Raw genomic sequence first — 27,460 nt, forward strand, 5'->3', positions numbered from 1 at the left:
GTCTGTTGTTAGCAACTTAATGCGGAGGGGGTTCGGATGATAACCTGAAGGTGGACTTTTTAGGCATAGATGCATGCTGGATAGCGGTCTATGTACTTTGTCGTAATGCCCAATTAAATCTCACTATACTCATCATAATATGTATGTGCATGGTCATGCCCTCTTTATTTGTCAATTGCCCAACTGTAATTTGTTCACCCAACATGCTGTTTATCTTATGGGAGAGACACCTCTAGTGAACTGTGGACCCCGGTCCTATTCTTTACATCGCATACAATCTCTTTGCAATCTTGTTCTACTGTTTTTTCTGCAAACAATCATCTTCCACACAATACGGTTAATCCTTTGTTACAGCAAGCCGGTGAGATTGACAACCTCACTGTTTCGTTGGGGCAAAGTACTTTGGTTGTGTTGTGCAGGTTCCACGTTGGCGCCGGAATCTCTGGTGTTGCGCCGCACTACATCCCGCCGCCATCAACCTTCAACGTGCTTCTTGACTCCTACTGGTTCGATTAAACCTTGGTTTCTTACTGAGGGAAACTTGCCGCTGTGCGCATCACACCTTCCTCTTGGGGTTCCCAACGGACGTGTCAACTACACGCATCAAGCAAATTTCTGGCGCCGTTGCCGGGGAGATCAAGACACGCTGCAAGGGGAGTCTCCACTTCCCAATCTCTTTACTTTGTTTTTGTCTTGCTTTATTTTATTTACTACTTTGTTTGCTGCATTATATCAAAACACAAAAAAAATTAGTTGCTAGTTTTACTTTATTTGCTATCTCGTTTGCTATATCAAAAACACAAAAAAATTAGTTACTTGCATTTACTTTATCTAGTTTGCTTTATTTACTACTGCTAAAATGGCCACCCCTGAAAATACTAAGTTGTGTGACTTCACAACCACAAATAATAATGATTTCTTATGCACACCTATTGCTCCACCTGCTACTACAGCAGAATTCTTTGAAATTAAACCTGCTTTACTGAATCTTGTTATGCGAGAGCATTTTTCTGGTGTTAGTTACATTGATGCTGCTGCCCATCTTAATAATTTTGTTGAACTATGTGAAATGCAAAAGTATAAGGATGTAGATGGTGATATTATTAAATTGAAATTGTTTCCTTTCTCATTAAGAGGAAGAGCTAAAGATTGGTTGCTATCTCTGCCTAAGAATAGTATTGATTCCTGGACTAAATGCAAGGATGCTTTTATTGGTAGATATTATCCCCCTGCTAAAATTATATCTTTGAGAAGTAGCATAATGAATTTTAAACAATTGGATAGTGAACATGTTGCTCAAGCTTGGGAAAGAATGAAATCTTTGGTTAAAAATTGCCCAACACATGGACTGACTACTTGGATGATCATCCAAACCTTCTATGCAGGACTAAATTTTTCTTCGCGGAATTTATTGGATTCAGCTGCTGGAGGTACCTTTATGTCCATCACTTTGGGGGCGGCTACAAAGCTTCTTGATGATATGATGATAAACTACTCTGAATGGCACACGGAAAGAGCTCCACAAGGTAAGAAGGTAAATTCTGTCGAAGAAACCTCTTCCTTGAGTGATAAGATTGATGCTATTATGTCTATGCTTGTGAATGATAGGACTAATATTGATCCTAATAATGTTCCATTAGCTTCATTGGTTGCACAAGAAGAACATGTTGATGTAAACTTCATTAAAAATAATAATTTCAACAACAATGCTCATCGGAACAATTCTAGTAATAACTATAGGCCATATCCTTATAATAATGGTAACGGTTATTCTAATTCTTATGGGAATTCTTACAATAATAATAGGAACACACCCCCTAGACTTGAAGCCATGCTTAAAGAATTTATTAGTACACAAACTACTTTTAACAAATCTGTTGAAGAAAAGCTTGGGAAAATTGATATACTTGCTTCTAAAGTCGATAGTCTTGCTGCTGATGTTGATCTTTTGAAATCGAAAGTTATGCCTAATAGGGATATTGAAAATAAAATTGTTACTATAGCAAATGCCATCCAAGTTAGAATTAATGAGAATATAAGATTAATGGCTGAATTGCGTGCTAGGTGGGATAGAGAAGAAAATGAAAAACTAGCTAAAGAAGATAATATAGCTAAAGTTTGGACTATTACCATGACTAGTAATGCTAATGCTACACATGTTGCTGCACCTCCTACTATTAATAATAAAAGAATTGGTGTTAGCAATGTTTCCACTTCTAATGCAAAGCGCGAGAAACTGCCCGAAACTGCTAAAGCTAAATCGCACTGTGATAAAGCTGCTGAATTTTTTTCCAACATTGGGGATGATGATCCCAGTGCTTTAGATTATAATGGTTTGAATTTTGATGATTGCCACATCTCTGAAGTTATAAAGTTCTTGCAAAAACTTGCTAAAAGTCCTAACGCTAGTGCTATAAATTTGGCTTTCACGCAACATATTACAAATGCTCTCATAAAAGCTCGAGAAGAGAAACTAAAACTTGAAACTTCTATTCCTAGAAAACTAGAGGATGGTTGGGAACCCATCATTAAAATGAGGGTCAATGATTTTGATTGTAATGCTTTATGTGATCTTGGTGCAAGTATTTCTGTTATGCCTAAGAAAGTCTATGATATGCTTGACTTGCCACCATTGAAAAATTGTTATTTGGATGTTAATCTCGCTGATAATGCTAAAAAGAAACCTTTGGGGAGAGTTGACAATGTTCGCATTACCGTTAACAATAACCTTGTCCCGTTGATTTTGTTGTCTTGGATATTGAATGCAATGCATCTTGTCCCATTATATTGGGAAGACCTTTTCTTCGAACTGTTGGTGCTATCATTGATATGAAGGAAAGAAAGGTATGGAACACTTCCCTAGAAAGAGAATGAAGTTACCTTTTGATTCTATTATTAGAACAAATTATGATGTTGACACTTCGTCTCTTGATAATACTTGATACACACTTTCTGCGCCTAGCTGAAAGGCGTTAAAGAAAAGCGCTTATGGGAGACAACCCATGTGTTTTTACTACAGTACTTTGTTTTTATTTTGTGTCTTGGAAGTTGTTTACTACTGTAGCAACCTCTCCTTATCTTAGTTTAGTGTTTTGTTGTGCCAAGTAAAGTCGTTGATAGTAAAGTTCATACTAGATTTGGATTACTGCGCAGAAACAGATTTCTTTGCTGTCACGAATCTGGGCTGTTTTCTCTGTAGGTAACTCAGAAAATTATGCCAATTTACGTGAGTGATCCTCAGATATGTACGCAACTTTCATTCAATTTGAGCATTTTCATTTGAGCAAGTCTGGTGCCCCAATAAAATTCGTTAATACGAACTGTTCTGTTTTTGACAGATTCTGCCTTTTATTTCGCATTGCCAGTTTTGTTATGTTCGATGGATATTTCGATTCCATTGACTTTCAGTAGCTTTGTGCAATGTCCAGAAGTGTTAAGAATGATTATGTCACCTTTGAACATGTTAATTTTTATTGTCCACTAATCCTCTAATGAGTTGTTTCGAGTTTGGTGTGGAGGAAGTTTTCAAGGATCAAGAGAGGAGTATGATGCAATATGATCAAGGAGAGTGAAAGCTCTAAGCTTGGGGATGCCCCGGTGGTTCACCCCTGCATATTCTAAGAAGACTCAAGCGTCTAAGCTTGGGGATGCCTTGGGCATCCCCTTCTTCATCGACAACATTATCAGGTTCCTCCCCTGAAACTATATTTTTATTCCATCACATCTTATGTGCTTTTCTTGGAGCGTCGGTTTGTTTTTGTTTTTGTTTTGTTTGAATAAAATGGATCCTAGCATTCACTTTGTGGGAGAGAGACACGCTCTGCTGTAGCATATGGACAAGTATGTCCTTAGGCTTTACTCATAGTATTCATGGCGAAGTTTCTTCTTCGTTAAATTGTTATATGGTTGGAATTGGAAAATGATACATGTAGTAATTGCTATAATGTCTTGGATAATGTGATACTTGGAAATTGTTGTGCTCATGTTTAAGCTCTTGCATCATATACTTTGCACCCATTAATGAAGAAATACATAGAGCATGCTAAAATTTGGTTTGCATATTTGGTCTCTCTAAGGTCTAGATAATTTCTAGTATTGAGTTTGAACAACAAGGAAGACGGTGTAGAGTCTTATAATATTTACAATATGTCTTTTATGTGAGTTTTGCTGCACCGCTTCATCCTTGTGTTTGCTTCAAATAACCTTGCTAGCCTAAACCTTGTATCGAGAGGGAATACTTCTCATGCATCCAAAATCCTTGAGCCAACCACTATGCCATTTGTGTCCACCATACCTACCTACTACATGGTATTTCTCCGCCATTCCAAAGTAAATTGCTTGAGTGCTACCTTTAAAATTCCATCATTCACCTTTGCAATATATAGCTCATGGGACAAATAGCTTAAAAACTATTGTGGTATTGAATATGTACTTATGCACTTTATCTCTTATTAAGTTGCTTGTTGAGCGATAACCATGTTTCTGGGGACGCCATCAACTATTCTTTGTTGAATACCATGTGAGTTGCTATGCATGTCCGTCTTGTCTGAAGTAAGAGAGATCTACCACCTTAATGGTTGGAGCATACATATTGTTAGAGAAGAACATTGGGCCGCTAACTAAAGCCATGATTCATGGTGGAAGTTTCAGTTTTGGACATATATCCTCAATCTCATATGAGAATAATAATTGTTGCCACATGCTTATGCATTAAAGAGGAGTCCATTATCTGTTGTCCATGTTGTCCCGGTATGGATGTCTAAGTTGAGAATAATCAAAAGCGAGAAATCCAAAATGCGAGCTTTCTCCTTAGACCTTTGTACAGGCGGCATGGAGGTACCCCATTGTGACACTTGGTTAAAACATGTGTATTGCGATGATCCGGTAGTCCAAGCTAATTAGGACAAGGTGCGGGCACTATTAGTATACTATGCATGAGGCTTGCAACTTGTAAGATATAATTTACATAACTCATATGCTTTATTACTACCGTTGACAAAATTGTTTCATGTTTTCAAAATAAAAGCTCTAGCACAAATATAGCAATTGATGCTTTCCTCTTTGAAGGACCATTCTTTTACTTTCATTGTTGAGTCAGTTCACCTATCTCTCTCTACCTCAAGAAGCAAACACTTGTGTGAACTGTGCATTGATTCCTACATACTTGCATATTGCACTTATTATATTACTCTATGTTGACAATATCCATGAGATATACATGTTATAAGTTGAAAGCAACTGCTGAAACTTAATCTTCCTTTGTGTTGCTTCAATACCTTTACTTTGATTTATTGCTTTATGAGTTAACTCTTATGCAAGACTTATTGATGCTTGTCTTGAAGTACTATTCATGAAAAGTCTTTGCTATATGATTCACTTGTTTACTCATGTCATATACATTGTTTTGATCACTGCATTCACTACATATGCTTTACAAATAGTATGATCAAGGTTATGATGGCATGTCACTTCAGAAATTATCTTTGTTATTGTTTTACCTGCTCGGGACGAGCAGAACTAAGCTTGGGGATGCTGATACGTCTCCGACGTATCGATAATTTCTTGTGTTCCATGCCACATTATTGATGATATCTACATGTTTTATGCACACTTTATGTCATATTCGTGCATTTTCTGGAACTAACCTATTAACAAGATGCCAAAGAGCCGATTCTTTGTTTTTACGCTGTTTTTGGTTTCAGAAATCCTAGTAACGAAATATTCTCGGAATTGGACGAAATCAACGCCCAGGGTCCTATTTTGCCACGAAGCTTCCAGAAGACTGAAGAGGAGACGAAGTGGGGCCACGAGGCGGCCACACCCTAGGACGGCGCGGCACGGCCCTTGGCCGCGCCGACTGTGGTGTGGGGCCCTCGTGTGGCCCCGACCTGCCCTACCGCCGACTTACAGCCTCCGACGCGAAACCCCCAGGCCCGAGAGCCACGATACGGAAAACCTTCCAGAGACGCCGCCGCCAATCCCATCTCGGGGGATTCAGGAGATCGCCTCCGGCACCCTGCCGGAGAGGGGATTCATCTCCCGGAGGACTCTTCACCTCCATGGTCGCCTCCGGAGTGATGAGTGAGTAGTCTACCCCTGGACTATGGGTCCATAGCAGTAGCTAGATGGTTGTCTTCTCCCCATTGTGCTTAATTGTCGGGTCTTGTGAGCTGCCGAACATGATCAAGATCATCTATCTGTAATTCTATATGTTGCGTTTGTTGGGATCCGATGAATAGAGAATACTATGTTATGTTGATTATCAATTCATGTCTATGTGTTGTTTATGATCTTGCATGCTCTCCGTTACTAGTAGATGCTCTGGCCAAGTAGATGCTTGTAACTCCAAGAGGGAGTATTTATGCTCGATAGTGGGTTCATGTCTCCGTGAATGCAGGAAGTGAGAAATCTCTAAGATTATGGATGTCTTGTTGCCACTAGGGATAAAACATTGGTGCTATGTTCGAGGATGTAGTTACTGATTACATTACGCGCAATACTTAATGCAATTGTCTGTTGTTAGCAACTTAATCTTTGGAGGGGTTCGGATGATAACCTGAAGGTGGACTTTTTAGGCATAGATGCATGCTGGATAGCGGTCTATGTACTTTGTCGTAATGCCCAATTAAATCTCACTATACTCATCATAATATGTATGTGCATGGTCATGCCCTCTTTATTTGTCAATTGCCCAACTGTAATTTGTTCACCCAACATGCTGTTTATCTTATGGGAGAGACACCTCTAGTGAACTGTGGACCCCGGTCCTATTCTTTACATCGCATACAATCTCTTGTATCTTGTTCTCTTGTTTTACGCAAACAATCATCTTCCACACAATACGGTTAATCCTTTCTTACAGCAAGCCGGTGAGATTGACAACCTCACTGTTTCGTTGGGGCAAAGTACTTTGGTTATGTTGTGCAGGTTCCACGTTGGCGCCGGAATCTCTGGTGTTGCGCCGCACTACATCCCGCCGCCATCAACCTTCAACGTGCTTCTTGACTCCTACTGGTTCGATTAAACCTTGGTTTCTTACTGAGGGAAACTTGCCGCTGTGCGCATCACACCTTCCTCTTGGGGTTCCCAACGGACGTGTCAACTACACGCATCAGGTACCCAAGGGACACGGACTTTGCATTGGTTGGTTTCACCGACTCCGATTGGGCGGGCGACAAGATTGATAGGAAGTCTACCTCCGGAGCATGTCACTTTCTTGGGAGATCTTTGGTGTGTTGGTCCTTGAAGAAGCAAAATTGCGTCTCCGTCTCCACCGCGGAAGCCGAGTATATTGCCGCGGCGAGTAGTTGTGCTCAAATCTTATGGATGAGGCAAACCTTGCGGGACTATGGACTCGAGTATAGCAAGGTGCCTCTTTTGTGTGACAATGAGAGCGCAATCAAGATCGCCTACAATCCGGTTCTTCATGGCAAGACGAAGCACATTGAGATACGGAACCACTTCATCCGGGACCACATTGCTCGCGGAGATATTGTACTATCCTATATTGGCACCAAGGAGCAATTGGCGGACATCTTCACGAAGCCCTTGGATGAGAAGCGCTTTATTGAGTTGAGGCATGAGCTAAATATCATTGATCCGTCGAACTTTGCTTGACCGTCGTGCGCACATATCAATCTTACCGTCATATCTAGATGAAAGGCACGCATGAACATAGGGGGAGTGCGGTTTAAATCCATTGAGCTATCGCTCCCCCATAATGCATAAAGAAATCCAAAAAATTTGCTATTTGTCAATTAAGTGACTTATGAGCTTCATGTTGAGTTGTAGTCCGTGAGTCCTAGATACATCTACGCGACCTCACAACTACTATACTCTTACACGGTGGCTTCGGCCACCAACACCCCCTCCTTGAGGGTTTTTCGGTTCTTTTTGACCTTGTTTTGCCTTTCTTCTTTGCTTTCTTCTTCTTGTTTTTAAGAACCTCCTTCAAGCTTGTTTGCTCGTGATTTTTGCAAGCTTGGTTGTATGTTCTTTTTATCCATCTCTCTAGTTCCGTTACCCTCCTTTTTGGTGTTCCGATGCCAAAGGGGGAGAAGTTCCTAGGTGGATGGAGACCTTTGTTGTTTGTAGCTGTTTGGTCCTAGTTGCTTATCTTGTCTTATGGCTACATCAACAACCCTATGGAGACATCTTATTGTGAGTTTGGGTATTCTCAAGGCTATGGTATGATAACTTCACCCGAATCTCCGTATATGATCTTATGTTGCCTCCATATTGTGCATATGCCTCTTGAACATGTCATCTATCTATGTTGCATATGTGCTTGGTTTGTAAAAGCTAGGGGGAGTGATGTCTCTATAACATGTGTATTTGTATTCAAATACATATTCATGATATGCACATGTGTAGGGGGAGCTCCGTCAAGTTTTTGCAAATCTAATGTTCTCATCATAATATCATATGTTATTGTCTACTCTTGTGTTGTCATCAAACACCAAAAAGGGGGAGATTGTAAGAGCAAAATTCACACCCCAAGTTTTGTGTGTTTGATGACAACACTTGAGTAATCTCACCGTGTGCCTTGAGTATCATTGTTAGATTTGCAAGTACACGGTGACCTCGCCGGACGCGTCAAGACTGGAAGACTGAATCGTAGTTGATAGGTTTTCTGGTTTTGTGTGTGTTTAGCGAGGTAACAAAGTTGGAGAGAAAAAGGGAAGAAAACCAGATTTAGCCAGGCCGGTACTACCGGTACCTGTAGCGGTAGTACTGCTACCCCTATAGGTACCGCTCTGAGTCTGCGCTAATTCGCCCTCCAGAAACACGCTGCGGTACCCCTGCAGTACCTGGAGCGGTAGTACCGCTCACGGTACCGCTTGAGGTACCGTAACACGTTACGGTCGTACCGCTCCGGTACCGCCCTGGTACCGCTCTGGATCCAGTAAGGTCTGGACCCTATTGCGGTACCTCGAGCGGTACCTCGGGCGGTAGTACCGCTCTGTGTCCTTTGACCAGATCTGGATCGAATTTGAACTCAGAGCGGTAGTACCGCTTACCCCAAAGCGGTAGTACCGCTTAGGCCAAATCTGGGCATAACGGTTGGATTTGGAGGCCTATTTAAGGGCCCCTTCTTCCCCAACACGATTTTATCTCTTCCCCTTCTCTCTCCTCCATTGTTGCTGAGCTTAATCCTTGAGGATCTCCTTCCCCCTCCGACCAATCTTGCCCTAACTTTGATGATAGGTGGAGGAGACCCCGATCTATAGTTCTACCAAGAGAGATTTCACAAATACTAGCTATTCCTTAGTGGATCTTGGTGGTAGGGTTCCTTTGGTGGATCTTGGAGAAGAGTTCCTTTGGTGGAGCTTTTGGGAGTTCCTTAGGTGGAGCCTTGGAGAGTTTCTTGGTGGAGCATTGGAAGATTTCCTATGGTGGAGCATTGGTGATGGGTTCCTATGGTGGAGCATTGGATGTGTGCAGCTATGGAGTCTAGCTTGGTGATGTACTAGATCCATAGGGTGTTGGAAGCATCCTTGTGTGTGGAGCTCGCCCCAACCTTGTGAAGGAATCACCGCCTCAACCGGTGCCTTAGTGGAAGAGGGAGAGCACCTCCGTGGAGCTCTCTCGAGGAAGAGGGTGAGGCCTTCCTTCGTGGTGTGGCCTCCTAGTCTCTTGTGTGAGAGTAGCACCTCCTCAACGCAGACGTACTTCCTTTAGTGGAAGGAACTGCGGGAAACAAACCTCGACTCGCCTCGCGCCCCCCGGTTGTCTCGCTCCTTACTCTCTTATCTTGTTGATTCCTTTACTTGTTGCTCTCGTCCAATATTCATTGTAGGATCACCCCCATTGCTAAAAGTCACACCTTTACCTTCCGTTGCATAAAACTTGAAAAAGACTAAAACTTGCCGTAGCGCCATTCACCCCCCCTCTTGTTCGCTACGATCCGTTCAATTGATATAAAAATTGGGAAGCTATAACGTCCCATTACAACTCGGCAAAGCGTCAATGTACTTATATTGGAGCTCTACAAATTCTTCGGCTCCTACATTATCTTTCGGTGACTCTAGACGGTTGGAGAATAATGGCGTAGAGTGACTTCACGATGCATCCCATACTCATAAGGTTCGATGATGTTTCGATCATGGAGCTCCTTAATCTTCTCCCTCCCTTGAGACATACTACTAGGTAGCAAATTTTTAGCGACCTCTACAATTTTTTTATATTGGACCTCTACAAATTCTTTAGCTCATACATTGTCTTTTAGCGACTCTAGGTGTCTGGAGAATAATGGCGAAACGTGACTTCACGATGCATCCCATACCCATAAGGTTCAATGATGTCTAAAGCATGAAGCTCCTGAATCTTCTCCCTCCCTTTAGACATACTACTAGGTAGCAAATTTATGTCCCTCTCTTGTCACTTACATGTGTGGTACATGTATGGGGATTCTTACACAGTATTATATGTCTTATCTGAATAATATGTATGAACCGTGGCTTATATAATGTGCCTTTCGAGTTCATCCTCCACACCAACCCAACCATCATGGAGTAGTGTGTTTGCAGACGCCGGATGCCATCATATTTTTCGAAAAAAATGAAGAAAAGTGTGGCCCCATTGTTCCAACGTGTTGGGTTGTTGGCAGAGCCCGAGCCCAAGCCCGAGTTTCTGTGTGCACGTGCTGCGTGGGCCGTAGCGGTCACTTAATATTCATGCCTTTCACCCAAAAATAATTTATTTGTTTATCTTTTGTTTCCATTCATCCTATTATTTGGGTTTGTCAAAATTTATGTTAGAAAACCAACGACTCTTCGCCATCAAACTTTGCTTTTGGGGAAGCAAGGGACATAATTAGATTGTTTTGACAAATGAGGGGCCAAGAATTCATGTGGTACAGTCAAGGGGCCAAACTTGGACATATGCCATAATTAGGGACCAACAACGCATTATCTTGTATATGACATGCATGAATGTATTAGGGTTAATTTAGTTTGGCAAATAAAACATGAATTTAGGTGCTACTATCATGGACTATGTATGCTGGTCCTAGTTAGTGATGAAGTTGTATAATTCAAAAGGGATTGTCTCCGCTTAGTAGGCTAGTCCCACATAATCTCAAAAAGGAAAAATGTTCTTGATATGAAACAAAATACCAAGTAGCAAGACCATTTTAGTTAGTAAACTATCAAGCAAATACTATTGTAGTTACTCACTTCCCAAAGGCCGTTGCTAATAACATGTATAATTCCACATTTCCACACTTAAGTTGGAAAATGTAGGAACAAAAAAACCTTACGAATATGTACGACATGACTCGGAAAAACTTTATAGCTTGCTTTGTAGTTTGAGCAAATGCTACATTCAATTGGATACATGTAAGAACAAAATGAGATGTTTCTATATAGAAAATTTTCCTCGTGCCTACAACCCAAAGTAGCATACACTGAAACATCCGCAAGATAAAAAAACTAATTGAAGCACGGACAAATGACAAGAAGGAATGCGAACATCAAGTTGGAAGAGATGATACAAGAATGAAGAAGCGAACTTGGTCTTGGTACAAAAATTTGGAACGCTATAATATGTCCCATTACAATTCAGCAAAACGTGAATATAGTAGAATTTACAAAAATCTTCCACTTCTCTAATGTAAACCAACAACCATCATCCGTGACTCTAGGCATACCAAGAACACCTGCAAAGAGTGACTTCACGATGCATCCTATACCCATAAGGGATCCGATGATGTCTAAATCATGGACCTCCTGAATATTCTCCCTCCCATGAGACATACTACTACGTAGCAAATTTCTTGTCACGGAGGATTATTTTAGTCTTCGCTGAATAAGATACATGAACCATGTCATATATAGGGTACGTTTGGTTGACGCCCCAGCGCGTCCTTCCAACTTGCCGGCGCAGCCAATTTTTTGGCGAGGGAATCAGCCGCCCGCACATCGCCCATGATTTGGCTAAAATTGTACTGGATCGCGACATCTGAACTGGGGCTAGCCAAAATATCGGAAGCAAACCAAGCGGCAGCCATGGGTCATGGGCTTGCCAAATATTTGGTCTGGCCAGCTTTGGCTCAAAACCAAACGCACCCATAGTGTGCCTCTTGAGTAGTTGAGGGTGTGTTTGGTTGGTGCCCACACTAGCCCTACCAAATATTTGGCAAGAGTTGGCTGCCAATATTTTGGTCAAGAAATCCTTGGCCCACGTTTGGCCAATTATTTGGCAAGAATCTGTGAGTGGAAGGGCTAGACATCTATTGGCAGCCAAAATATTGGCTACAAACCAAACAATGAGCAATACTTCATGGGCAGCCAATTTTTTGGCGTGGCTACTTGGGAAACCAAACCAAACATACCCTGAGTCCACACCAACCCAAGTACCCAACCATCATGTGTGTTTGCAGAGTGCACACGCTGGAGGCTATCGGGAGGTGCTTTACACCGACCTGGTCGGTGTATTGCAGCCACCGACCACCCCCTCTGCTCTTTGTTGGGCCGGCCCATTTCCTTCGACTGGTTCGCTCTGGACTGGTTCGCTGTTCTTATCGAGCTGAGTTCGATTGCCGTCGATACCAATTTCCATTTCGTTGTTCGATAAACTAGCTGAGACTGTTTCTGAACGGAGCGAGTTCGAATCTAGTCGCTAGCAATTTTTCAGTACGTTTAATTTTTGGGAAAAAATAAAGGAAACAGTCACGACATTGATTCTCATACTAGCGTTTTCTCAGTTCATGACAGTTTACTGAAATTATACAGAAAAACAGATATAGAAACATTGTTACAAAAATCCACAGAAAAGAAGTTCCTTCTGTCTCGTAATTCAAATTAAAAACATCTTGTATGTACTTCATGTAGGTCTTGCATAATTCAAATTAAAAACAAGCGTAAAAATAAATCCCACTTATAAAAGGAAGTCTCGTAACAAGACTATATTCTCCAACCATGGAATGTAATATCTCATTTTGTAAGAGATCCAGTAGTTCGTGTACGAAAACAGAACACGAGCGAAGAAGGGGCGGAGGCCGAGGCGGAGGACCGGACTCGGGGGACGAATCAGAGAAGAAGCTCTCAGCGGCGAAAATCCCAAGGAAGAAGCAGGATTGAGAAGTTCCTTGATCATGATATCTATGGAGAAAAACGAAAACAGAGAAGTAAAACCTAAAAATTATGGAGAAGATGATACATCATATGGTGAAAAAACGTATCTATAAGGGACTTACAACTGTAATACATCATATGTCCTGTTGAAAAAACTTTGCTTTCTTGATCAATGGAGAAGATGCGGAGCCTATGGAAAATAATAAATAATACAAAAATGAATAATCATGCTGTAGGTATGTTTCTATATTGTCAGAAAATAGAATACAGAAATGAAGTGTCGTGCTGTACGTATGTTTCTATATTCTCAGAAAATAGAATACAGAAATGAATGGTTGTGCTGTACTTATGTTTCTATACTGTCAGAACATAGAATACAGAAAAAGAATGATCATGCTGTAGGTATTGCTATACTGTCAGAACATAGAATACAGAAAAAGAATGATCATGCTGTATGTACGTTTCTATATTGTCAGAACATAGAATACAGAAAATCAATGATCATGCTGTATGTATGTTTCTATATTGTCAGTACTAAAAATAAATAATTATACTTACATGCTTCGCAATGAATTCTCGAGCTATTGGCACTTGTTGCTCATTGAATTTGTTTATCACTAGCTGGCATGACACTTTTTCACGGATTGCTTGCAAGTCAACCTTTTAAAAAAATGAGAATTATAGATTTACATTGTATTATTACAAGCAACAAAAAACCTAAAAATGGAAGATTTACTTACATTTGAGAATTGTTGTACTTCAACTCCATTGTAGCATCTTATGTACTGGATCACAAAAATTCCAGAGTCATACCTGTGCTCAAGGACAAAATAGCAAATACCTCGATAAGCTAATGTATAATATAAAAATAATCAAGTACATGTGTAGCTTTAAGAAATGCAGTGTTTTTGTAATCACCTAAAGTTTTGTTTAGGCACATGAACATACTTAACACTAAAGTCATGTATATTGAACTTGAAGCAACCAGGGTAACATTTGACAAACAGCTGTTTGAAATTGAAAATCACAGTGCTGACTACTGATGAGAACTTTTCTTCTGCGGAATCAGGATTTAATACATCAAATGATTTATCAATGAAGTTTGCGACAATAAGAATCCACTCTTTTCCAACTGGACATGGAATGTGTACCTACATATATTAGAGTTTGAAGGAAAGTTAATTGATATTTTATGAAGAAATTGAAGGAGGATTTTTCTGACTATATATATGAGGAGGAAAAAATAAGATGCTTAACAAAAAAATTACCAGTCCTGCATTTTCCAATCTATATCCAACATAATCTAGTGATAAAACCCTCTTATATTCTGGGTCAGAACAATCCAGGTTAGGGTCCATCAGTAATTTCTGTCCGAAATCAAAAAAAGGAATAAACATTCGAATTTAAAAATGGAATTCAACCATTCAAAAAGAATGGGGGAAAATGTCATATGTGGCATAAGATTAGGTAAAAGATGGTACAAACCGTGACTTCTTTTATGACGACATGCATGAGAATTTCTTTCTCACCAAATTTCCCTTCTTTTCTACGATGAATTTGCTCGGTTGAAGTTAGCATTCCATAACAATCCATTACACAGGGGTGAATCCAACCTCCTGTGTTCATTGATAACGCCAAAGTTCTCTGATCCACCCATACTCTTTTAATTTCAAAAATCCTAGGGCTGTCAAAATTAAAAAGAAGAAGACAATTTTTATTATTATGATCCACCCATACTCTTTTAATTTTCTTGAAGACAATTTATACTTGACATGCAGTTAATATGAAGAATATGTGTAAATCAGCTATGTTCACATATGCAGTGAAAATATGTTCGACAGAATTACCTGCTTTCTGTTTTGGTACTTGTAAGTTTGCAGTAAAATTCATGCTCAAGTGCAGTGGCGAAAATAACTTGTTGCGGAGGTTGCACATGTTGCATTTTTAGTTTGCTGCTAGGAATGAAAGGAGTTTTTAACTTGATACTGCTTTGTCCTCCTAATATTTCTTGCCCACATTGGTCAAGAACCATATGTAAAAGAGGATCAATTGCTTTCAGTTTTGATCCTGGCTGTACATTAAAAATAAAAATTGTAAGATTTTGTCAATTGTTTTGAAATGTAAAAATTATAATTTATATAAATGCGAAAGAACAAATCACTAACCGAGGAATATGTATGACCAGACATATTTGGATTGTCTTCTTCGAAAAGATTGAAACAAGGGAAATTTCCTTTGTTTTCATCAGTGATTGAAGGAATTCTTTTCCCAAGTAGCCTTTCATTTAGAGAGAAAACATATTTATCATCTTGAACTTTTTTCTGACCAATAGTTTGCCAGTTAATTTTGGGTGTAACATCACCTAATTATGTTTTTTCCATAAGTTAGTAATGCATATTAATAAAAAAGTATAAAAATATGTATGTTGCAGTATAGTAAAAATGTAAATTTGAAGTGAATTACTTATTATGCCATTGTGTGATAAAATATTATCTGGTCTCCTAAAGAATTCATGCAAGTTGTCATCATCTCCTAAAAAAAAGAAAAGGAAAAAAATAGTTAAATGCAATGTTGTATACTCTAAAAAAATTAAAACTGTGTGTACTGAAATATAGTTAACTGTTAGTGGCAACAATGAAAATGATAAATAAACATATTTACCATGAAATGGTTCTTCTTCACTAGGCAAATAGAACTCAAAATTCTGAAGAGAGAACTTGCAGTCCTGTTCCATTGTTGGATATGATATCCTTTGATTTTTTATTTCAAAAGAAAGCTCTGCATGTACAAAAACAGTTGTTGTTTAGTAAAAAAAATTTTGCATGTAATTCAAAGTCGTATTGAGCCAAAGGAAAAGGAAATTAGGAGATGTACTGCAATACAGAAAACTGTCTAACCTTCTTTAATTTGTTTAAGGAATTCAGAGAACTGCAACGATGTATCATTCACATTGATTGCTGATGTCATGCCTTTTGGATATAGTAAACTTGATTCGAATTCAGGATAAAGATTTGGTAGATCAAAACCACCAGATTGTTCTCCAAGGGAACAACGTTCACTGATATTATGTAGAATTTGATGGAACTCACTTCTAATGTCGTAGTTGTCTTGTGGAACTTGAATTTGATTGAAAAACAACATATTCTGGAAGAATTTCTCCATCTCTTCTTCCGAGACTTTTTTCTTCTGTTGGTACACAACCATTTCTGACTTGCTTTCTTCAATTATTGCATTCTTATTAGCTTGGGCAGGAAAATGCAATTCGTTCTCGAAAGATGGCTCAAGTTCTTGTTTATGTGTTGAAGATGAAACAAGTTGAATGTCGTCTACATAACCTTTAACGATTGGTATGCAATTTTGAACCATTTTCTTGAAGAAATTGGAAACCAACGATTGCAGCCTCTTCTTTTCCTTTATTTTTGGAAAGAGGAATGCATAATACGTAAGACATTTGAAAGTTATAAAGTAACAAGAGTAGAGAAACACAGTAGCTGTTAGTGGCGACAAAAAATGATAAGTAGGAAAGTATTATTTTTTTGCTAACCTGGCATAAAGGAATTCCTTCAAATTTTAGCTCCATGTAATCTCTTATTTCTGTAGGAATTTCCATCTGCTGCTTACTACCTTTGAATGGTGTTGATGTTATGTGCTTTTTCTGGAAAGTCAAAACGGGAAAAGATATTTAGAAAAACATATACTGTCTTTTTTAAATTTATAGATTGTTCATTGAGGTGTAAAAAATAAAGATATGTTCCAATTAAGAAGATGGTTTTGGTAGCACACTATAAAAAACATGTTGTTAGTACTTACAGAGAGTCTTCCAAATCCTTTAATATGTCCTTGTTGTGAATCAAGTGCGATGTATGAGTTGACAACATGGGTTGTCCACAGTGGTAACCTTGGTAAGCTGTTGCCCAAGTTAAACTCTGAAGTTATTAGAAACTCAAAGTACGATATCTGCAAAAACAGATAAAAAATAAAAATGAAACAACAAGTATTGATACATATATTTAAAAAGGAACACAGAAAAAAAACTATTTTAACAATTAAAAAAATAAGTTATTTAATTTACCACTAGTAGAATCTTGCAACCTCCAGATTCCAGATCTATGTTTTGTTTTTTCCTGAACAGGAATTTTTCGATAGATCGTAACAGGCAATCAAGTGTGAATTTACACCAGTCAAGGTTTGGGATTGAAGAAATATCTTCCAAGTTGGCATAATAAGCAGGGTTTGGAATTCCAGATGCATTTGGATCAATAAAAGCAGTAAGTAGTAACATCATGAAAATCACAGTGAAAGAATCTTCATCCAAATCAGTTGACAGCAAATAACATAGATGTTCTACTGTAGGAAACTTTGTTTTCACAATGTTGAAAATGAAATCTGGGTGTTCTACTGATTGGGTTCTGACTACAGCTTTTGGACCAGCAGGGAATCCTAGTATCATGTGTGCCGAGTGAGAAGATAATGTGAATGTGAAGCGATCTTCTAGTGACAGAGTTCCAGAGCTTGTATCAAACTGCGAGATTAGCCATTCAAAAATTACATCAACATTGCTGAAGCATGAAAAACCCAGAATAGAACCAAAACCAAGCTTCCTGATGATTATTTTCTTCTGTTCTGGTAATGTAGACAAAGCTTGAAGAAAAATTCTTGTGTATTCTGAACTTTGCCGCTGAAAAAGTTATTCAAATACGAAATTATAGTCTTACCAAATTAAAGTATAGAATAATTAGAATGCTATAACATATATTGACATAAAAACAGTTAGGAAAAAAATACCTTATATTTTTTCATACTATTCGTTGAGATATCAGTGCAAAGTAATTCCTGGCTCTCCCTTTTTTTGTAATTAGTAGTTTCCATCTATGAATTGAGATGGCAGTGATTAATGAATCATCAAGGTGGCTTAGCATAAATTATTTGCCTCGTCAGTTCCACTCCGGAAAACCGAAGAAAAGCATATAAAAAAATGAATTCCAATGTTGAGCAACAAGGAAAATTAGAAAAAAGAAAAAGAGTTGTAACTGAGACAGAGAGATACCTTGGAAAATGTTGGTTACGTTCACAATAGAAGAAAACAGGTGCAGCAGAGGCTCACATACAGAAAGGAATCATCAAGGTTACTAATGCGCAGCTGCAGCATGACCAGTACTAGAAACCACAGGTAGAGGACCCTGCGACAAGTGTGAAGGCAATAAGGTGGTGTTACAAGCATCGGCAGTTGAACTGGTGAAGAAGATGAATCATCTTGAGGCAAAGTTGGAGTTACATCAAAGAGTAGTAGCGCTAGTTGGAGTTACAGCAAAATGTCAGTTCAGTCATGTGTATACAGAGGATCACATGACAATTACAAAATGGAAAAAAAATATGAGAAAATGTTTTGTTTTAACACTGAAGTGAACTCAAAATCTTCTCTGTGTCATTATACTTGAAAATGTTATAATAATAAAATTAAGAGAGAGGCAACTAAAATTAAGAGAGGTGTGTCATTGAGAAAATGTTATGTTCTAACATTTTTGTGTATACATTTTGTCATTATAAAATTAAGAGAGAAGCAACTAAAAAGGCAAATGGAAATATACACAAAAATTGAAAAGAATGCAAAATTACATAGTGTTCTTTGTTGGAAGAGCGTGTCTGAGAACCTTAAGTATAATTTCTTAATGATCAACTAAGGCATGAATTTCTGCAAAAAATGTATTTATCGTGAACAGCTAGAACTAGAATTAGCCAACACACAGCAAGAAAAAAGTTATTGGCATCCCCTAGACACAGTAATAGTGTAGGACAGTTTCACGATATAGATCTCTCACGCAAATCTCTCTCACTCTCTGTCGTCAGAGTTAAAACAAGTGAACAATTAGTCAACCTATCACAACAGCCATGTACCTACCTAAAATCCCCTGTGAAGTAATTTCATTCCAATTTTGAAAAAGGAAATGTACATATACGAACCTTTATCGGTGTTCAGATGGAGGGGCCTTGAAGATCTATTCCTCTAGATCTAGCTAGAACGAGGGATGCTCTCGTTTCTTTCAGTCGTCCCGTTCTCCACAGATCTAGCTGAAGTGTTGTCGATTTGGGAGAGAATTTGGGAAGTATCATGAGACGGGAGAGTGGGAGAGGGGATTTTTCTGAGATGGGGAAAGTGGGACGAAGATACTCGTGGGGAAGAAAGCAAAGGGGAAAGTTGGTGTCCAGAAAATAATAAGATATGGCCCCACATGGAAGTGTCTGTGTACCAGTCTATTATTACATGGTCTGAAAACTTCCAGGGTATAATTGCAAAAGTGTGAATTATGTCTCTTGTCGCGCACGAACATATCTAATTAATTCGAAAATATACCGGACGTAGTGGAGGAAGAAGAAAACTCAAATTTCCGCCGGAGATCTGGAGGGGGCGGACTGATCTACTCCACTCCGACCATAAGATGCCGGGAAACCACACTCTCGCGTCGACATAGGATCTTCTTCCCTCCGCTGCTATCGTCCGGGTACTACTCCTGCTTTAATCCGTCGATCTTCATGCTTCGGGTCAGATTTGTTCCTGAATTTTGTTTTCTCGTTGCGACTTTTTCTTTTAGTTGAAATTTTTCCTTGTGTTTAGACTTATAATCCTAATTTAATAGTGTTAGTGAAATTAGAAACTACTAATTCAACTGGTGATGCAGATTTGTTTTTGCCTACGCCTGATCATGTTTCATGTAACTTTAACATATTGATACACGGCTTACATTGTGGATGAAAAATTGATGACTCAAAAATAACAGCCCAAAAATCTGTAGCATGCTCTAATTCAAAAAGTAGACAAAGAATATCCTTACTCATTGACTTGGTAGAATAACTTACAACTTGTTGACCCTGCTCCATCCAAGTTTCATAGGACGGATTAGACACGATGGTTCCGTCAACCTCAATTCTTTTTGGCTGGTCCCTATTCGGCAATCAAGTATCTACTTGAAGAGAGCACCACAAATTGCGAGGCAGGACTTGCATTACAAAAAATTAGATGTGGTTTCTTGTGAGAGTTTCTTCGAGGGAGGAAATCCCAGAAGCGTATGTAAAGGACATTGTCGAGGTGGAGGTCACAATGGAGAGAGAGGAACGAATATGCTAGGGATGTTCATGTAGGAATTCTTGTTCTTTAAGTACTGCTTGTAGTCTTCAGTTCATTTATAATATATTTTCTTCAGTTGTTACTTATATGTGCGAACCTTTTTTATTATCAATGATGAAGCATAGTTTACTGCATTTTTGTAAACAGCATACGAGCTCAATACAAAATCTTCTTTTAATCAGAAAATATCTTTGTTCTCCTATATTTTTCTTCCAGTTAGAAATGGAGAAGCAATTAATGAGTATGGTGAAGGTTCTTGGATGCAGCTATCTCATATGCTGATCTATCAGAAAACTCATATTTATTTGAAGAGAACCCGCATGTCTTATGCGCATACATTTTTTTTTTGCAGGTTATCCCATGGAAAATCAATCAATAAACATAAATGTGGTGGAAAAAATTGATAAAGTACAAGCAGCTATAACTAATTTCAGAGAGAATCAGAGAAGAATCAATGAAGAAAAGCAAAGAGCAAAACCTGTTGAACTGGTCTAGATAACATGTTGAATTTATAGTAACCATTTTCCATATCTCTGTTACTTTGGTATAAACTAACAAGACATATGTTACTTGCAATACAGGTTAAATCAGGGAAAAAACAAATGCACTGATCTTGCACGTGCTATAGGTTCAAGAAAGGTTCGGAGTCTCATATTGCCAAGGTAAAAAACAATTTGTTCATTGTCATTATACTGATTTCTGTAGTTTGTGATATTTAATCTATACTGAAATATAGAATGGAAAGACTGCTCTTACTTCTTCACAGGAAAAGAAAGATCAAACTATGGATGAATTTGATCAGTATGTCTTGTATGAAGAAATGAGAAAACATACTCAGGTGTGTTAAAAGTATAATGCACTTGGAAAATTAGTTGCTTCACTTTAGAAATACCTATAAATCATTTTAACTAAAAAAAACTACATGATTTGCCTTGATTTTCACTAGGTTTTGTCTGAAGTAATTGGAAGGAGCGAAGATGTCAATCTTAATAATGTCCAAGATACCATGAACTCTGTAGTAGTTACATCAACTAGCTCAGAGGTACCTATGTATTATAATTGGAATCCTTTTTTTACATTCACTTTTAAGCCATTTATAGCTTATGTGTTCTTTGTATTTTTCATGGTTAATTGCTTTAAGGGAAAACATATCTGCAAAAAAAAATTCTGTACCTTTTTATATGTAGTAGGATTATTGATTAAGAAAACATTATATGTATGAAGTTGCCAGTTACTTGTAAGCACTTCTTGTTTTAATTTACAATGTGCGAACAGAGCTCTATTGGTTTACTGACAATATATTTTCTAGCTAGATATCCTATTTATTCTATCTATTTTAATTTCTTTAAATGTTTTTCCGTATTTCTTTTGTTTGTGTTCTACAAGCTACATATTAATATTGTATTGACATTTATTGGCAGATACCTGTTTATGAATATAGTGAGGAGAATGCTTCTAATGAAAATTTGATTTGCCAACCTGAAAATTCTGAAACTGATTTGGATAAGGTATTTATCTTTTTATCATTTCATTCATATAAAACCTTGGCTCATAAAATTGGCTTAAAAAAATATATATGCACATAGACAAATAACTTTATTTTCTTTGATGTTTTGTGTCTACACTTCTTCCTTAGGTCTTGGAGATTGTTGAAGAAACTCTCGAAGGTTGTAGTGAGGATATGAGTGATTCAGAAGATGATGTTGTCAACCCTAAGGAAGATTATTTATTTCCAACTCCTGAAGAACTCTGTAATGCAAAACCACCAGAAGTTGGTATGGTTTTCCCAACTTTGGAACAAGCTGTTAAGTTTGTTAACATTTACGGGAAGATAAAATTTGGGTTTGCAGTAATAAAAGGAAGGAATTATAAATCGAGGAAGATTACCTTAGAATGCAACAAAGGGAGGAAGGACCGAACAAAGGCTATAACTGAAAGGAAAAGGAAAAGGAATGTTCTAAGGAAAACAGATTGTCGTATGCATGTCAGAATAAAACAAGTACATACCAGCTGGCATATCATTTCATGTTCATTAGAGCACAACCATGAGTTAGCCCCTTCTCCTTCCCTTACAAAGTTTTTCTTGAGCCACAGACATATGACTGAGGAAGAAATCATGCTGTCTAAATTACTGCAAGAAATCAGGGTGAAGCCTCAACGAATAATGACTATATTCAGAAGATTGAAAGGTAACTTTGGAAACATAAACTTTGGGAAGAAGAAGATGGACAACCTGAAACAAGCTGAAAGGATGTTGAAGCGCAATACTGATATTGCATGTGCTCTAAAATACATTGAAAAGATTCAGCTTAGCAAACCTGGCTTTTGTTGCAAGATGGAAGTTGATGGTGATGGCATGGTTAGATCTTTGTTCTGGACAGATGCAAAATCTAGAATGGATTACAAGTTGTTTGGTGAGATAATATGTTTTGATACTACCTATAGCACTAACAAGTACAATATGCCTTTCGCCCCAATCATTGGAATCAATGGAAATGCGAGGACAATTGTGTTTGGGTGGGCTCTTCTGAAGGATCAGTCTGCAGATACTTTTGAATGGTTATTTCAGAGTTTCGTCGAAGTGATGGATGGGAAGAAACCAAAACTTATATTGACTGATCAAGATGCTGCCATTCAATTGGCAATTAGTAGAGTGTTTTGGGAGGCTTTCCATAGGTTTTGCATATGGCACATTCTTCAAAATCTGAAAAAAAACACAAGTGCATACATGGCAGAGAGAGAAGGCATGGAAGATACAATAGTGAGCCTAATAATGGATTCACTTCACATCTTAGAGTTTGAAACAGGTTGGAAAAAAATGCTTCAGACATACAATTGTTGTGAACATGAGCACCTAAAAAGGATGTGGGGGTGCAGGGCCATGTTTGTTCCAGCTTATTTCAGAGGAACTTTCTGCCCGTTCACACGATCTACAGGGCGAAGTGAGAGCTTCAACTCAAATTTTAAAGATTATGTGCTGCGGAAAGATACAATTGAGAATTTCTTGAAGCAATATGAGATTTTTCAAGAAAATGTTGTAGAAATTGAGAATGAGGACCGTTTCCATTCTACTCAACAGGATCCTACTTTTTGGTGCCATCAGCTCATTGAGCGGCATGCAGCCGAAATATACACTAGAGGGATTTACTCAAAGTTTTTGACTGAACTTCTTAATTCAACCGCTTTCGGTGTTCATGAAATTGTGAAGGACAGGTTGTACGAGTTGAAGAAGCTGTTTAATTACAAGAAACCTGAGTATAGGAGAGACGTGTTCACTGTTTGCGTTGATAGAAAAAATGAAACCTATGAATGTGAGTGTGCAAAGTTTGAGAAAGATGGAATTCTTTGTTGTCACATTCTCAGATTGTTCACACAGTTTGATGTTGTGAAGATTCCAGCTCAGTACATATTGCCAAGATGGACAATAAAATTTAGGGAGGATGAACTACTTTTACAGAAAAAGCAAAGTATTGATGTGCCTGGAGCTGAAGCATCTGCTAGTAGTTTGAGATATGCGATGCTTCTCAATAGCGTCAATGATGTTTGCGCTGATATAAGCAGGGATCCAAATAAGAGCAAACAATTTATTGAAGAGGTGCATAAACTTCACAAAAGGTTGATGGATGAAAATAATGAAGAACAGCAAACTGATGGCAACTCTGTCATTCTCAAAGACCCTCCAGTAATAAGAAAAGGTTCAGCACAACAGAAACCTGCCATGAAAGAAGGGATGCTCCCAGGTGTAAGTAATGTGAACATATGGTTGAATGATGATGGTAGTGTATCTGAACCTGTTGAGCAAGTTAGTTCAAAAATGAAGTCTGCAAAGAAACAGAAGCAACTGAAAGAAGGTGAAGCATCAGGTTTGAAAGATCCACCAGTATCTACTTCAATATCAGTAAACAAAGGAAACCGACTGAAACCTCAATCAGAAAAGAAGTCCAGGAAGACTAAGAAGTTACCATCAGGGAAATAGTTCATTCACTGGTAAGAAACCGGTCATGTTAAATGTATCTGTTGACATATTTTATTTTAATCAGTTGTAAAACATTTCATGATCCAGCCTTTCATTGTATTTTAAAAAGCTAATTTTTTTGAATATTTTAATGCTGTCTGAAATGTCATATAGTACAATCCACTTGCGAAAAATTCCATGTCCCTAAAAATAGATTTTAATGCTGTATCAAAGTGTAATATAATACAATCACTTGCAAAAAAACATGTCACTGAATTAGATTTTAATCCTGTATGAAAATCTCATATAGTTCCCTAATATGCCTGGTTGTTTTCGTTAGATTTTTTCCAAGCTATACTATGGACATTTAAAATTTGTATATTTATTCTGTGTCGGTAATCTGTTGTACTATTTTCCCCTAACTTTTACATATTTTCCCCAAAACTGATTTGTCAAAAAACAGTGGCTGCTGTTTTATACCACTAAAATTTGACCTGACTGTGGATACCGACACGGCCGCCACTTGTTTTGGAGGCGGTCAGCGTTGTCGGCCTGCCTGCCCAATTACGGATCGAGAGTCTGCTGATTTGCTTTGGTTTCCCGAGGCATACAGACACGGCCGCCACTTTTAATTTGCGTCGTGTCTTTAACTGTATTTGACTTAGCTTCCTTGCTCTCCAGTTAGTCCTTTTCAAATCGGTGAGTGTCATTGTCAGTGGAGGATACTGAATCATTTTCAGTGTAAATCTGTGTACAGTGGGCTGTCTAGGAGTAGTCTGATACAGCTGGAGTATTGCTAGTGAAAGTTGACTAGTGCTGCTGCAGCAATTGGACATTATTTGTTGGTCACCTTGTAGTTTCTTCTTGCAATGCCTTCATCATTCTTTTTCTGTATTCTTTTTCTGTATAATTTGCATGACAATGCTGTCATGGGAATCGTTCAAGCTATGTCTTTTCTAAAAATCTATGATTTGTTTTGCGTTGCAGAGATGTATTACATAACAGTACAACAGGGGTTATTCCAAAGCGATGATAGCCAACCTCTCCAGAAGCTTGGTTTGGTGTTCTTTGTATGATCAAAAGTCACTTGTGTTTCACCAAAAAACCATCTTTATGCGGATCTCCAGTGCTGGGCTTAGATACTTGTCTTTCTTTCTTTCTTGCTTGTCTGTTGCTTTTTTTCTTTTCTGTAGGCTTCTACTAGTACCAAAGTATTATTACTGACACTACAGTGTGGTATGTGCTTATAATTAACTCCTGGTTAATGCAAGTTTTATTTCTGTTCTAAAATTTTGAGTGAAGAAGAACAGCAACATGCTGTAATATATTGTGAGTATAAAATAGGAACATTACATTTACTTCTTAGAAAAAGTAGCGTTGCAGTTGACGAAAAACCTGTTGCAGCAATGTGGCCACCACGCAGGTTGCCCCGATGAACTAGAAACATGATGTTTCAGGAAAAAATACATGAAAGGAATTTTGCGATGAACACATTTGGACATTCTTTTTATTTTCCGTTCATGTTTTCAATATTAACTTGATTTTTTTTGTTTTGAAATTATTTCATAATTCAAGTAGTGAACTAATTAATTAATAATTTGAACTTTTTCATGTTTGAACGGTTTTTAAATTTGAACGGTTTTTAAATTTAAATTTTTCATGTTCAAACAATTTGTTAGCAACAACGGTTACTTTTGATCTGAACAAACAAATCGGTATATCCATATGTGAACGGAATTTCTTTCAAATCATTAACGTATTATAATGGTGAACTGATTTTTCGTATGAACAAATTCTTATCATGAACAAAAATCTTGTTCATGTTTTTTTTTGTTCTTGAACAGATTCTATATCATAAAACGAATTCTTATCTTGAACCCAATCTTATCATGAACGAGTTCTTATCATGAACGGAATCTTATCATGAACGGAATCTATATCATGAACGAATTGTTATCATGAACGGAATCTTATCATGAACGAATTGTTATCATGAACGGAATCTATATCATGAACGAATTGTTATCATGAACGGAATCTTATCATGAACGAGTTGTTATCATATGAATGAATTTCTTATCATGAATGAATTCTTATCATGGACGGAATCTTATCATGAACGGAATCTATATCATGAACGAATTCTTATCATGAACGGAATCTATATCATGAACGAATTCTTATGATGAACGAATTCTTTTCATGAACGGAATCTATATCATGAACGAGTTCTTATCATGAACGAAATCTTATCATGAAAGAGTTCTTATCATGAAAGAGTTCTTATCATGAACGATTTCTTATCATCAATGGAATCTTATCATGAACGAATTCTTATCATGAACGGAATCTATATCATGAACGAGTTCTTATCATGAACGAAATCTTATCATGAAAGAGCTCTTATCATGAAAGAGTTCTTATCATGAACGATTTCTTATCATCAATGGAATCTTATCATGAACGAATTCTTATTATGATCAATTTCTTATCATCAATGGAATCTAATCATGAACGAATTCTTATCATGAACAATTTCTTATCATGAACGATTTCTTATCATGAACGGAATCTATATCATGAACGATTTCTTATCATGAACGGAATCTATCATGAACGAGTTCTTATCATGAATATATTCTTATCATATGAACAAATTTCTTATCATGAACTTATCGTGAACGAGTTATTGTCATGAACGGAATATATATCATGAACGAATTCTTATCATGAACGGAATCTTATCATGAACGAGTTCTTATCATGAACAGATTCTTATCATGTACGGAATCTTATCGTGAACGAGTTCTTATCATGAACGAGTTCTTATCATGAACAAATTTTAACATGAACGAATTCTTATCATGAACGAATTCTTACCATGAACAAATTCTTATCATGAACGGAAACTTATCATGAACTGAATCCGTATATCCGTATATCAACGAAAATTATTTTAAATCATGAACGAATTTTTAACATGAACGGAATCTTACCATGAACGGAATCTATATCATGAACGAATTCTTATCATGAACGGAATCTTATCATGGACGAGTTCTTATCAAGAACGGAATCTATATCATGAACGAATTCTTATCAAGGACGAATTCTTATCATGGACGAGTTATTATCATTGACGAGTTCTTATCATGGACGAGTTATTATCATTAACGAGTTCTTATCATGAACGGAATCTTATATCATGAACCAATTCTTATCATGAACGAATTTTTATCACGAACAAAATTCTTATCATGAAAGAATTCTTATCATGAACGGAATCTATATCATGAACGAATTGTT

At 37.7% G+C, this 27,460-nt stretch overlaps 2 protein-coding genes across 2 annotated transcripts; one reads left to right on the forward strand and one right to left on the reverse strand.

Annotated features, from left to right (window-relative positions):
- Window positions 1-12,801: 12,801 nt before the first annotated feature.
- On the reverse strand, window positions 12,802-17,952 carry LOC127334748 (uncharacterized). The gene is made up of 16 exons (XM_071822926.1): window positions 17,862-17,952; window positions 17,149-17,754; window positions 16,887-17,033; window positions 16,621-16,731; window positions 15,974-16,487; window positions 15,738-15,854; window positions 15,540-15,608; window positions 15,242-15,438; window positions 14,924-15,147; window positions 14,562-14,760; window positions 14,345-14,443; window positions 13,995-14,227; window positions 13,817-13,889; window positions 13,635-13,736; window positions 13,199-13,266; window positions 12,802-13,103 (listed from the first exon to the last, which is right to left on the reverse strand). The coding sequence occupies exons 1-15, from the start codon at window positions 17,943-17,945 to the stop codon at window positions 13,246-13,248; spliced, it is 2,796 nt and encodes a 931-aa protein (XP_071679027.1). The 5' UTR covers window positions 17,946-17,952; the 3' UTR covers window positions 12,802-13,103; window positions 13,199-13,245.
- Window positions 17,953-20,421: 2,469 nt separating this feature from the next.
- Window positions 20,422-24,175, forward strand: LOC139833206 (protein FAR1-RELATED SEQUENCE 5-like). The gene is made up of 6 exons (XM_071823408.1): window positions 20,422-20,440; window positions 20,552-20,688; window positions 20,936-21,037; window positions 21,146-21,241; window positions 21,621-21,707; window positions 21,836-24,175. The coding sequence occupies exons 1-6, from the start codon at window positions 20,422-20,424 to the stop codon at window positions 24,173-24,175; spliced, it is 2,781 nt and encodes a 926-aa protein (XP_071679509.1).
- Window positions 24,176-27,460: the final 3,285 nt, after the last annotated feature.

This window comes from Lolium perenne, chromosome 1 (genome assembly GCF_019359855.2).
Source record: "Lolium perenne isolate Kyuss_39 chromosome 1, Kyuss_2.0, whole genome shotgun sequence".
In the NCBI taxonomy this organism is placed as follows: Eukaryota; Viridiplantae; Streptophyta; class Magnoliopsida; order Poales; family Poaceae; genus Lolium; species Lolium perenne.